General features: G+C 46.1%; 1 protein-coding gene across 1 annotated transcript; it reads right to left on the reverse strand.

Moving 5' to 3' along the window:
- Positions 1-5,877: 5,877 nt before the first annotated feature.
- LOC134368610 (melanoma-associated antigen 8-like) lies at positions 5,878-10,221 on the reverse strand. The gene is made up of 4 exons (XM_063085037.1): positions 10,140-10,221; positions 9,160-9,296; positions 7,159-7,197; positions 5,878-7,047 (listed from the first exon to the last, which is right to left on the reverse strand). Exons 1-4 carry the CDS (start codon positions 10,219-10,221, stop codon positions 5,878-5,880), a joined length of 1,428 nt encoding a protein of 475 aa, XP_062941107.1.
- Between the last annotated feature and the right edge of the window lie 3,647 nt (positions 10,222-13,868).

Below are 13,868 nucleotides of genomic sequence, written 5' to 3' on the forward strand. Positions count from 1 at the left end.
TGGATTCTTCTATTACCCTTTTTGTATTCCCTTTGCCTTCAGCAAGCACCTCAGCTGGTCATAGTCCTTTGCCTGGTGAGGTGACTCAAGCCTTTATTCTTGATGTGTCTGGGCCATGAATAGTCCTGCGTGGACTGGATTGTTGTAGTTTCTTACCGACCTTAATCACAGGGCATGGTCATACTGAGGGACACCCAAAAGATCGTCTGTATTGCAGACATACTCTTCCTGACTGCCTTTGTGGAGTCATAGCCCAACTTCGCCTTGGTAGTCAGGATCATTAACCCCAGCGAACACTGTCACTCCCTTCTTTGGCCTGTTCACTGAAAACCATGAGAAGACCAAACGGGCAGGATCTGCAGACACCTTGCATCCATCTTTTTAAGTGGCAAAGACATGTGACAGATCAACATGTGCATCATTACTCATGGGTGTTAAAAAACACTGTATATTATCATAGCACGTCTATGTGTGAAAAGTCATGGAATAGCTTTAAAATCATACACACCAGATTATTAATTGCGGTGAGCGCTGAGGAGGTGGCTAAATTGTGATAGACCTTTCTAAAGATAGGAAATGTGATTTATCTGTATTTACAAATGTTTTGCAACAAGAATATGGGCACTATCACATTTGCAGTTAAAATATCTAAGTCAGCTTAACCACATAAATAGTAGCTGTGTATTATTTAAAGTAACTGCAAGCTGATGCAACAGACAGACCCCAACATTTGAATGGCTTGAAACATAACAAAGGTTTGTTTTTTGTGCACATAAACTCTGATGTGGTTTGGCAGCGGCTCTCCAGTCTCAGGTGACCCAGAGATCCAGATTCCTGTGTTCCTGCCGTCTCAGTGTGGAATCGCCATGTCTGCTGTTGCATGGAGTCAGAAAGGATGGGAATGGCCCACTGGCTCTCTAATGCCTACATGTGACAAACAACGCGTCTGCTCATGTTTCAGTGGTAAGGGAAAGTCACATGACTCTTGCTAACTACAAGTGGACTGGCAATGTACTGTCCCTGTGTCCAGGAAAGACAGGAAGACAAGACGTGTAAGGGCACTTGAAGTCTTCCCTTAAACTGTTACATCGTAGGTGCTCGACAAAATCAACTACTTTAGTTTGTTATGAAAACAGCCGTCTTCATTGCTGGAAGTTTCTGAGAAGGCCAGATTTGCCTTAAGTTTTTCAACTCTTTATTTTTTTTTAATTTTTCGGGGTTTTTCTATTGGTTATGAATATTCATGGGGTACAAAGCTAATTGTCACCACTCGTGCCCAAGATGTGATGGCGCGACCCATACTGGCAGCATGTCCATTACCACAAATGGTGATTATACCCAGTGTTCGCCACCCAATTATCTCCGACCTCCCTCCCCAGCCCCCTTTTCCCACTCCACTTTGTATCCCTAGGTATGTTCTCTCCCTCTCCAACTCCAATGCACCACTGTGGTCTTTCTTTCCTTCTTTCATTCTCTCTTCGCTCCCACTTATAAGAGAGTATGTGCAGTATTTATCCCTCTGTGCTTTGCTTATTTCACTCAACATAAGTTTCTCCAAGCTCATCCATGTTGTTGCAAATGGGAGTATTTCATTCTTTTTTATGGCAGAGTAGTATTCCATGGTGTATATATACCACATTTTCCTATCCAATCGTCCATTGATGGACATTTAGGTTGGCTTCATACCTTGGCTATTAAGTACCTACTATATGACAGGTGCTTTCAAATACAGCATCCCATGTAGTTTTCCAAGGATCTCATAAATCTCAGTGGGGAGCCGTTTTTATTCAGTAGCTCTTTTCTGCACTATCCTTTGCAATAACCTCTAAAATCTCAGTAGGCTGAAAATTTTTTCTTGCTTTTGATGCATGGGCAAAATCTTAACCTGTCAGTCTCTGCTACCCTCCACACGCCAGAACGTCTATCTGTACAGGTGCCATTAGACACATGAAAGGCAGGACTTTTCTGTGGGGCAGATACGTAGGCCACGGGCAATGAAAAGATGGTTATTTTTTCATTTTTCATCAGAGCTAGCATGTACACCAAGGAACCATTTTTCACTCCTAGGAGAATTTGAGGGTTTTAGAAGTTTAGCTTTAGAAGATCTTTGCTCCACAGTGATTTCCATGGTCTTTCCTCATCTCCCACTTATGAGGGAGATGTTATGAGCTGAACTGTTTCCCTGCTCTCCCCAAATTTAATGTTGAATTATAAATTTAAATGTTGAAGTCTTAACTCGAAATGTGATGTACTTGCAAGTGGAGCCTTTAGTAATTAGGTAATTAAGTGCAGATGAGTAAGTGTGAGTGTGGGGCCTTCATGATGGAATTAGTGCCCTTATAAGTAGAGACACCAGAGAGTTTGCTCGCTCTCTCTTTCTGCCATGTGAGGACATACCAAGAAGGTGGTCATCTACAAGCTGGGAAGAGAGCCTTCCCCAGGCATTAAATCTGCCAGTACCCTGATCTTGGACTTCCCAGCTTCCAGAAATGTGAGAAATACATTCTATTGTTTAGGCCACCCAGTCTATGGTATATTGTTATGGTAGTCTAAGCTGACTAATATAAGAGGCTTTGGTTTTTGACCACATAGGAAAGCTCATTCATCTATGTATGTGTATCCTGTTTACGTCCTACTGTAAATATCAGGGTGGTTTCAAAACCTCTAACTAACTTCAGGGTTATATCCCAGGAACTGATACATTATGGGCCAAATCAGACTCCAATCACCAGCTTATTTGGAAAACATTTTGAGAAATGTGCTGAAGACATCCAGCGGGATGAAGGTATTTAAAGTCAAAGGGATTTTGCTGTCAGAGGGGCTCCAGAGTGAGGGACACGGACAGTAAGGGGACTTCTGCAAAGAGTAAAAGTGCTGTATGTTAGAGGGAGGGCAGGTGATTCTTGGCTGTCCCACTGGGAGCAGGGTGCAGCCTTCAGAGGATGCAGCCACGAAGAGCTGAGAAACAGGCCAGATTCCAGAGCTGGATAGGAGGACATATGGGAGAAGACTAGGAGAAGGGCACAGCATTGCAGAAAAGTGCTGGGACTGCACAAGAATGTTGTCACCTGGACAGACTCGGCTCTCAAGGAACCACAGCCAATCCCCAATTTGTGTTTGGTGTGCATTGTCACCTTCCTTCTTGTCTTAGTCAGCTCGTGCTGCTATATATGATAAAATGCCATAGAGTGGGTAGCTTAAACAACAGACATTTGTTTTCTCACAGTTCTGGAGACTGGGAAGTCCAAGATCAAGATTCCACTATAGGGGGTGTCTGGTGACGGCTCTATTCCAGGCTTGTAGACAGCCACATTCTCTGTGTGTCTGGCAGAGAGAGACAGAGAGAGAGAAAGAGGAAGAGGGGTCTGGTGTCTCTTGTTGTTAGGGCACCAATCCCATCATGAGGGCCTCCACTTTCAAGACTTCATCTAACCCTCATTAATTCCCAAAGGCCCCATCTCCAAATACCATCACATTGGGGTTGGGACTTCAACATGTAAGTTGTGGGGGGACACATTTTAGTCCATAGCACTTCTTTACACCTGCTTTTAGTACCGTCATTTAGTACCACAGGGCCCATCATTTGGTTGCCTGAGAGACACTGCAGAGTCATGAGAAGAGAGAGATGTTACAGAGTCCTGAGAAATGAATTGTGAGACAGAAGGCCTGCTTTAGGTTGGGCCAGTGAGAATGGCGTGAGCTCTACTGAATTCAGACCATGTGTATTAGTTTGCTTGGGCTGTCCTAGCAAAGTAAAGTAGACTGGGCAGCTGGAACAACACAAACTCATTTCCTCACAGGTCTGGAGGCTGGAAGTCCGAGATCAGGGTGTGGGCAGGGTTGGTTTCTCCTGGGCCTCTCTTTTGGGCTTGTAGACAGGCCATCTCCTCCCTGTGTCTTCACATGGTCTTTCCTCTGTGCGTATCTGTGTTGCAATCTTCTCTTCTTATAAAGACACTAGTCACATTGGATTAGGGCCCTCTCTAATGACTTGATTTTAACCTGATAAAAGACCCCATAAACCTGATAAAAAACCTTTGTAAAGACCCCATCTCCAAATACAGTAACATTCTGAGGTACTGCGGGTTAGGAATTTGGGGGCAGACACAATTTTGCCCATAACACCAGGAATCCAGCCCCAGCCCCGTTCCTCACTAGCCACGTGATTACAGGAAAATTACCAAGCCCTGTGAGCCTCAGGTTATTCTTCTGTGAAATGGGCTTGATAATGAGTTTGTCTCGTAGGACTGTTGAAATGTACGGAATGTATGCAAAACACTTGGCACAGTGTGCGACATGTATTAGATTTTTAATGATTGGCAGTTATCTATATCAATATTTGGATAGTGATAGATCTTACTATCCTCTCCTCTGAGAATGTTATTGTTTTGGGTGTCATCTAGGAGGCCTCAGAGATTATGCAGCACAACAGTACGAGGAATACCAATTCAGCACTAAACGTTGCTTCAGAGATAGAACTCGGTAAGATTTCCCTCCTGCATGATCTATTATTTATTTCATGTGGGTCTTCCCCAGCTGGATGCAACTCAAAGCTTGTAGAATCTGAGTCAAGGACAAAACTCTTCCCATTCTCCCAGCTGCTCTTCCATTCATACCCCTATTTTCATTAATCCCCCTCACCACCAAAAGTCTGGCCCTTGCTTACAATTGGCCAAATTACCCTCAAGACAACCTAATTAAAATGCCATTTTAATGGGGCTGGCTGTGCTTCTCCCAGCCAGGCAGAAGAGTTCCTGGCCAGTGGCTTCTGGGCCTCACCTCATGGGAGGTTCACTCTTATCTCTCAGGAGACCCACGTACATGGTGGGTATAAGTCACCTCGTTCCTGCACTGTGTTCAGTCGCACTGGCACAGGAGTGCAGGACACCTCCCATACCTGCCCCGGGTTGAGAGTTCTTTCTGCTTGATCCACCATCCAAAAGGACCTGCTCAGAGCAGTTTTCCAATCCAGGCTCTGCTCGCAGCTCTAAGGTACAGCGTCTGAGAGCCTGGCCCCTGCCACCACCCAGCTTCAGTGCAGACACCTCCCGCAGAAGGAAGTGTAGTTTCCAAAGCCCCAAGCTGCCTTGGTTCAGGACATTTACAGTCGACTGCTCTCACCTGGAGTCCCCCCTTCTGGCTAATCCTTATCTACTTGTTCTTTAGGATTTGAGGACATCTCACCACCTTCCTAATGTGGTGGCTGCTCCTAGGCCCCCCATTCTACGGGGAGCGGTGGGTCTGGCTTATCCTAGTATCTCCCCGACTAACACAGGGCCTTCCAGAGAGCGATGCTCAATAAATGTTTGCAGAATACGCGAGCCTGTGAGCAGTGGTTTCATTTATTGAGATGTAATTTCTCCTACATCTTTGAAGAACAGAAGCAAATCCAGGTATACGTATGTATTTTAATTTCAAAGAACAACAGACTTAAGGGGAAAAAGAAGCCAAAAATTAATCATTTCTTACTATTTTCTCTATTTTTTGACCTCATGTTATTTTATTAAGTTTTTCATATCTCCCAGTAAATTCCTATTCCAATGCCATGCTATCTTATTCCAGACCACAAAATAAGATGGAAGGTTTTCCAATTTGTTTTATGAAATAGCAAAACTTTTACTCCTGAACTGGATAAAGAGTAATAAATGTGTGATCAATGGCATTCGTGAACTTAGTTTCTTGAGCTAATTAAACCTTCTATTTAAAGGAATAACATTTGAAACATTCCAAACTGAAAACAAGACAAAGCTCCAAGTTACCCTTGTAGAATAGGAAACCAACGCTGTGACTCACTCTATTTCCCCTAGCCCCACACTACCTTTCTACTTAAAACAGTGACTGCTATTTTGAAGAATCTACCTTAGTGAAGAATCTACCTTAGACTTCATTTGGGGTTAGAGAAGCTTCACGTGTGGCCCTAGAACTGGTACTGGCCGTGACAGAAGTGCCATTTATGGTGGCAATTCTGGCCTGGGCTCTCTCTTCCTCATCTCTCAAAGCCTCCTCATACAAGTATGGGAATAAACCGGGGACAGTAATATTGAACTTGCCCAAATACTCCAGGACTTTCATCTTGGTGGTTTCAGTGTGGGCACGCGGGCCCCACAGGAACTCATAGCGTGCAGGATCACTGTTGGGCACCTGCCGGTACTCCAGGTAGTTTTCCTGCACCCAATCTTCAGTGATGAGCTTCCTGGGCTCCCCATAGAGGGAGTGCTCGCTCCCAGGACACACCCCCAGCACACTCAGTGCTTCCCACATGGACTCCTCGGAGGTGCAGTTGCCCTCCATGAAGATCAAGCCCAGGATGTTGATCAGGAGGCCGGTCTTAGGCACGCTTTGGTCATCACTCTGCATCCCATCGTAGGTGAGGCCCAGGCAGATGCTGAGGCTGTAGGCGTGGCCGGCAGGATCCACTTCCTTCACTTCAATGTCATAGACCAGCTCCAGGCACTCAGAGACTCTGCTGAAGATGGCAGGGAATTGGTCCTCGTAACTTTTGAGGACACCATTCAGCATTTCTTCCTTTGTGATCGGCTCCTTCATTCGATACTTGAGGAGCAGGAAATTAAGCAAATCACTCAGCTTCTCCCGTGGTACATCCTGGAGCAAGGACTCAGGGACTTCCACGTCCTGCGAGGTGCTCGGGCCCTCCTCTCCTTGGCTACTGGGGCCCTCATTTGACTGGCTCCATGGAGTGGAGGCAATGGCAGTGGGGGATAAGGAGACATTCTGAGGACTTGGGGGAGGACTTGGTGTTCCAGCCGCAGGCACCTCCTCCGGGGTGCCTGAGATCAGAGGAGAGGTGGAAGCAGAGGAGTTGGCTGAAGAGGAGTTAGAGGAAGAGGTGGTGAAGAAGAAGAAGACCTCCATGTCTTCCTCATCACCAGGAACCTGTGCATCCACCAGGGACGGTTCCTCTCTTTGGGCCCAAAGGCCATCCTCAAGCTTGCAGAGCTGACTCTTCTGACAATAAGGCATCACAACTTTCCCTGAGGACAGAAGACAGGAGTGTGGGCTGGAGTTGGGCGACGGGGACGCACAGGCCTGGGGGAGGGAGGGAACAGGTGAGCGGCCTCAGCCTAGAACCACACCCTAGGGGGCTGTGACAAAGGCCTACTCATAGGTCTTGTCTTTAGGTGGTGCTCGGGGCCTCACAAGGTTCCTGTCCTCCTGGTCGGCCTGTCTCCTATGGACCTGAAGGGGAATGACACGGCTCCTCAGGGTGCAGGCGCCAGAGGTTGGGGCTCCGGCACTGACAGTATTGTGGGTGGGGCCGGGTGCTGCAGGGTCCCCTCTGTTCTGGGGCCAGTGGGGCTCTTGTAACTCATTCAGGGCATGCCCCTCACCTTGACTCCTGCACTCCTGGGCCTTCTCTGCTGTGACCTGAGGACACTGCCTCACACCAAGGTCTCACCTCTCAGTTCCTGGAGCTCCTGTAAGAGGAACATAGGAGGTCTTCAAGCTGCAGGCTGCAAGGATACCTTGGGCTCCCAATGCTGACAGGTGGGGTGAGCCAGACTCTGTGAGGTCCCCACTGTTCTGTGGTGAATGAATGGTCCCCTCCATACTCACTCGGAGCCCTCACCTTTCCCCTGGCAGGAACCAGACCCAACCCTTCTGCTGGCCTGAGAAACTCTCAGAACAAGAGCTCACACCCTTGATATGGAACAAAAAGCAGTGAGGGGCCCACATCTGGCCACACCTGCCCAGGGCATCCCAGGGAGGACCGCAGGAGGTGCCCAAATTCAGTGGGATCCATGTGTCCTGGAGGGAGGGGTCTGCGTGATATCACCTTGATGTCTGGCAGGTCCTGGGACTCACCCTCTGTTGACCTGAGGCCACGTGCCTTACGCCAAGGCCCTATCTCCATGAGACACCGGAAAAGGAAGTGAGAGCCAAAGCCCCCACTGTTCCCTGGGTCTTCCCATGGCTGACAGAAGGAGCAGGGAGGGGCTGGGCTCCTGTGTGTTCTGGTGTGGGTGGTCCCCTCAGCCCTCACCTTGACTCCTGGTAGGTAGGGCCTGGGACACATCTCTGTTGATCTGAGCGTGGCCCTCTCAGATTAAGGTCCTCAGCCCTCTGGGACCCCTGAGCCAGAAATGAGGCTCAGTCTGAAGCTCTTCCCAGAGTCTCCTGGGCTGACAGGACATTTGTGGGACTCTCTTTAAGTTCTGGGCTGGGGGCACCTTCAGTCCTCACCAAAATCTCTTCCCTTGACAGATCCTGGGATTCCTCCCTCAGCTGATCAGATGTTTCTCCCGCTTCTGATCCAATCTCACCCCTAAAACCAAGGCCCTCAGCTCCCTGAAAAGGAAGTGACACCAAGCCAGAAGTGACAAGGTGTCACATCCTGGGGCTGTCACCCCTACCTGGGGTCTCTGAGAGTTGAGAACAGGGGACCACTGCATTCTGTGGGGTCCTTTCTTTTATGGTTAGGGGCTACCTTCACCTAGGTCTAACATCTTGACTCCTGGCTAAGCCTGAGATGACTCCTTCTGTGACCAGATGTGGCTCTCTCTGCTGACCTGAAGTTGCCCCTCAGACCAAGACCTTCACCTCCCTGAGAGGCCCAAGATAAAAGTGAGGGTGCATCGTATCTGGGCACCTTTGCCCAGGATGTCCCAGTGCTGACAGGAAGGCCTCGGTCCAGACTGTTTGGGGTTGGGGCTTCCCTCAGTCCACCCTCTGGGTATTCACCTGCAATCCTGGCAGGGCCTAGACCAACCCTCTGCTGACCTGACATCAGCTTAGCTCAGGCCAAGCTCTCACGTGCTTGAGGACACCCTTTCCCCACCATGGTGCAGTTGACAGCATGCCACGCCCTGCTGCCCCTACCTGGGTCCCCTAGAGGTTGAGAACAGGGAAGCTGGAGTCTGTGGTGTCTTTTCTGAGGTGGGTAAGTACATTTAGTCTTCACTTGGAGTACTTACCTCGACTTCTGAAAAACCTGGGACTTGTCTGTCAGCTGATGTAAAGCTACTCCCCTCAGAGCAAAGTCATTTCCTCCCTGACACCTTCCTCAGACTGAAGTTAGAGGCCACCACATCCAGCCAGGCCTGCCTGGCTCCTCCCAGGGCCAACAACAGGGGTGGGGAGTTGTTGGGTCCTCACTATCTGGGGTGGGAGGTCCCTACATTCCTCCCTCTGTGTCCTCACCTGGGTGTTTGGCAGGGCCTGGGACTCTTTCCTATGCCGACCTGAGGCTGCAACCCTCAGACCAAAGTCCTCACCAGCCTCAGACCCCCGAGGCAGCAGTGAGGGAGCATCATATCTGGTCACCGTGCCTTCAGGTTCTAGGGCTGACAGTGGTGACAGAGTGGGTTTCTGTGAGGCCTCTGCTGTTCTGGGGTGGCAGTATCCCCAGTTCTCCCTCAGGCAAAGGTGTTCACCTCCCTGACACCCCAAAAAGAGAAGCAAGGACGCAACAGTTCTGGCAACCCTGCCCACATTCTCCCATGGCGGGGCTGGGCCCCATTTTACCTGGGGTCCTACGTCCCCTGAATCCTTCCATTGACTCCAGGTAGGTCCTGGGCCCCTCCCTCTGCTTACCTGAGGTCGTGCTCCTTATACCAGAACCCTTCTCTCACCCAGACATGGATGTGGAAGTCAGGACACGTGCCCAAGTCCCCCCAGGGCTGGTAACTGGGGCAGGCTTCTGTGGCATCCCTCGGTCTGGATTCTAATGCCCCCTCTGTGTTCTCTGTGTGTTCTCACCTCCCTACCTGAAAGAGCCTCGACCCCCTACCCTCAAATTAAGGTCCTCACCTGTTCCCCATCTCAAAGGCAGAAGTCAGTGTACGTCATTTAGGGAACCATTCCTGGGGCTTCCGAAGCTAATAGCAGGGGTGGAGATGGACTCTGTGGGTCTCCTCAGTTCTTTCACAGGGTCCCGAGATTCACTCCTGACAGGCCTGGGCCCGGCCTTAGTCAAACCTAGTCACCCATATCACACAAAAGCTCTGACTCCCAGAGTCCCCAGATGTGGCAGTGGGGGAGCGGGGCTCAGCCTGACAAGTATGTCCCCGAGTGGTCCACGGCTGACAGCCGGGGCACAGAGGGATGATTCTGGGTCCCTCAGTCCCCTCAGAGTCTCACCTCGACTCTAACACAGACCAATCTCAGTCCCCTCCGCTGACCGGAAGTTCGCACCCGATAGCAACCGCTCCTCCTTGTCAGAACCCCAAGGCAGAAGTCAGATGACGTCACAAACCGCACCATGCCCCGGACGTCCTGGGCTGAAATGGACTCTGTGGGTCCCCTTACTTCACCCTCAAGGTACTCAGCTTGACTCCTAGGAGGACTGTGACACCTCCCTGGGCCTACCTGAATATGCCCGTTGGACCGAGGTCCACACTTCCCCGGTTCCTTGAGGTAGATTTGGACTTGATAACTTAACCCTTGTGTAAGTGAAAATTGGGGGAGTGGTCACCCTGACACCTCTGCCTGGGTTCTTCCAGGGTTTACAGCAGGGTCGACAGGGATTCTTTCTGTATGTTGGTGGCTCGCTGATAAGGGGATCCGAACCCTTGATCTTGGTGTTATCACAGCACTGTCTAATCAACTGAGCTAACCAGACAGCAGAAGATGGATTCTTTGAGGTTGCTTTGTTTTGGGGAGAGGACCCCTCCGCCCTCACTCATGAGGGCCCTCATCTTGGCACCTGGCTTCATGACCAAATGCTTTCTGGGAGATGTCCTCTCCCCGCCACACCTGAGAATTTGTCTAATTGCAACCCTTATGAAAAATGACTCCAAGTCTGGAGCTGCAGCAGCAAAGACCAGTGGTGGACAGTCATATCCGTAGTGTTGTCTTATAAACATCTCTCCTGCTTCTATATTTACTATGTATATTTTAACTTCTATTGTTTGTTTGTGCTTTTTCTCTTTAGTAATTGATCATCTTTGCAAAAATGTCTATTTTATAAGTATTTTCAAAGAACTGGCTTTTGTTAGTTATCTCTGATATCTGTTTCATTATTAATGCATTTGTCTTTATTATTTCCTACCTTCTACTAACTTAGATTTAATATTGTATTTATTCCCTAGCTTCTTGATTTGCCTGGGTGTTTTAAATGTTTTTAAATTTTCTAATACATTTAAGGATATACATTTCCCTCTGAGTATCTCTTGAGCTGTATCACACAGTCAGTGGTAAATAGCTTTATGTGTATTGCTTGAACTTTTTAGAAGTTGAATATATTACTCTATTACTTATCCTATTAATTTTTTCATATATATATCCCCAAGAAAAAGGGTGTAAAGTTATTTTTGAGAAGAAGGTGAAAAGGTTGAGAGGGATAGACTGTCATTTGGAGGAGATCTCAGGATCAAGGGTCATTTTTTTTTTTTATTTTTGTTATTATACAAAGGACTTAATCATATTCAAATGCTGTTGACAGAGTTGGGTTTATTGCAGGAATGCAAAGAAGTTAAACACTATAAGATCAATCAATGTAATTGACAATGTGTAACACTCAGGGGCAATGTGTAACAGTCAGGAAAATAGAAACCCCTCTAAACATTTAATACAGAGGGAATATAATGCAAGGCTCTGGTTACATAAGTGTAGCAGAAGCCAAACAAGGAAGAGTTGGAGAACCCAATAATTAGCAATATGAAGTAGTAAATCCCAGCTCTAGGCTGAGAGGAGAATATGTTACTGGAGCCTATGTGTTGAGTTTCACAGGATCTGAAGTCATGGCGAGCCAACGTGATGGTGACTGGAGCCAAGGAAAATGTGTATCCGTTGAAGGAGAAGCCACCTGATGCAGAGGAATGAGAAAAACTGGCTGCTCTGTCCTCCTGGGTTTATCTCCTGTGGGTTCCTCCAGTTGTCTGAACCAAAATGTCAGCCAAATGTTGGTGAGCTTAGAAGTTGTAGCCTGCAGGGCTCAATCCCTGTGTAGTGGAGAGCAGAGCAGGAGAATGAGTGATGGGTCTGTGGGCAAATCGTCCTAAGTCCTAAATAAGTCCTGGCTAACTACGTTAACATATTGAGTGAGAAAAATCACATCTAAATTAATCTTAAATGTATTTAATACAAATTAACATACATTAGTTTAGTTATAAAAGAAATGTTAGTCTCAAAGTATAAAATGTAGAGCTATGAGTTGATACTGATATAAATGACTGAATAAATAAAGAAATGGAGAAGAGTAGACAAATCTCCTGTGCAGAAGAATTGCAGATCATTTATGCAGATATTCTCTACTCCTTAAGTGTGGGCTGTGCATTAGTGACGTTCTTCCAATGAGAGTATAGTGTAGATGGGGGGAATAGAGTAACTTTACAGCAGGGAAGCCTGAAAAACACCACCTGGCGAGGTGGTCACGATTAACATCAACAGTGGGAAGTCACTGTGAGTAGTATGTATCCTTAATACCACGCCATGAGAATAGCACTTTACCTCTGTGGTCTTCCCCTTCCCAAATTCGTAACCCCAGTCTAATCACGACAGGATCATCAGAAAAATTCCAAAAGAAGGTCATTCTACAATATGCCTGACTAGTACTCTTCAAAACTGTCAAGATCATCACAAACAAGGAATGCCTGAGAAACTGTCACAGCCAAGAGAGGAGCCTAAGGAGGCATAACGGCTAAATGTTCTGTGAAATGATGGGTGGACTCCTGGAACAGAAAAAGGATATTAGATAAAAATGAAGGGAAATCTGAATAAAGGGTGGATTTTTGATAATAGCATTTTATTAGTTTTGGTTTATTAGTTGTGACAATTGTGCTGTCCTAAGATGTTAATAACAGGGGAAATTGAGTGAGACATATGCACCTTCTCTGTACTATCTTTGTATTTTTTCTGTAAATCTAAAATTATTCTAAAAGAAGTTTATTTAAAATGGAAAAAAGAAAATTGAGCCAACTAGATGAAGAATACGTATGAAAAACCTGCAGCAAAAATTACACTTATATGGGGAAAAGTTAAAAGCTTTTACTCTGAAATTGGGAATCAGACAAGGATTCCTGCCATCACCATTTCTATTCAACATTTCGGTATAGTGACTATTCAGTGCAGTAACAGGAAGCAGCAGAAGAAATAAGAGATAGGGATCAGAAAATTTAAAAAAGTGTCCATGATTAACAGATGATTAGACTATGTGTGAAAAAATTCCAAAAGGACTAAAGTTAAACTATTCAATCAATAAAAGTGTTTAGAAGGTTGCTAAGTGTAACATCAATATACAAAAAGTAAACTTTCTTTCTGTAGCAACAAACACTATGAAATAAAAATGAAAGTAAACAAAATGCAACTTGTAAAATATTATACAAAATATCAAATACTTAAGAATAAATATAGCCAAAGAAAGTTTAAAAACTTTATAGAAAAAATATAAGAATGCTATTTAGATAAATTAATGAACACCTACATAAATATAAAATCTAATATGATCATGGATATAAAGATTTAATATTGTAAACATGTTAATTATCCCTAAATTAATCTACAGATTGACTGCAATCTAAATAAAAAGTACAAATGGCTTTATGGGTGAGTGTGTGTGTGTGTGTGTGTGTGTGTGTGTGTGTGTGTGTGTGTGTTTACGTTCATGTGTATGTGAAACGTGACCCAATGATTCTAACGTTTAAATTGACATTCAATAGGCAAAGCACAGGCAGAACGCTCTTGAGGTAATAGAAGATAAGAGGAGTCACCCTACCAGGTGAGTAAGAATTATTAAAATGCTATACTAATTAAGTCTGTGATATGGGTACAGTGACTGACAAGTAGACCAATAGAACTAAGTAGAGTACTGAATGGACCCTTGATTTATGAAAAAGGTGCAACTGCAGAGCAATGGGAAAAGGACAGTCATTTTTATTTTTTTAATTTACTTTTTTTTATTATTTATTAAG

The sequence above is a fragment of the Cynocephalus volans genome, chromosome X, assembly GCF_027409185.1.
Source record: "Cynocephalus volans isolate mCynVol1 chromosome X, mCynVol1.pri, whole genome shotgun sequence".
NCBI lineage: Eukaryota > Metazoa > Chordata > Mammalia > Dermoptera > Cynocephalidae > Cynocephalus > Cynocephalus volans.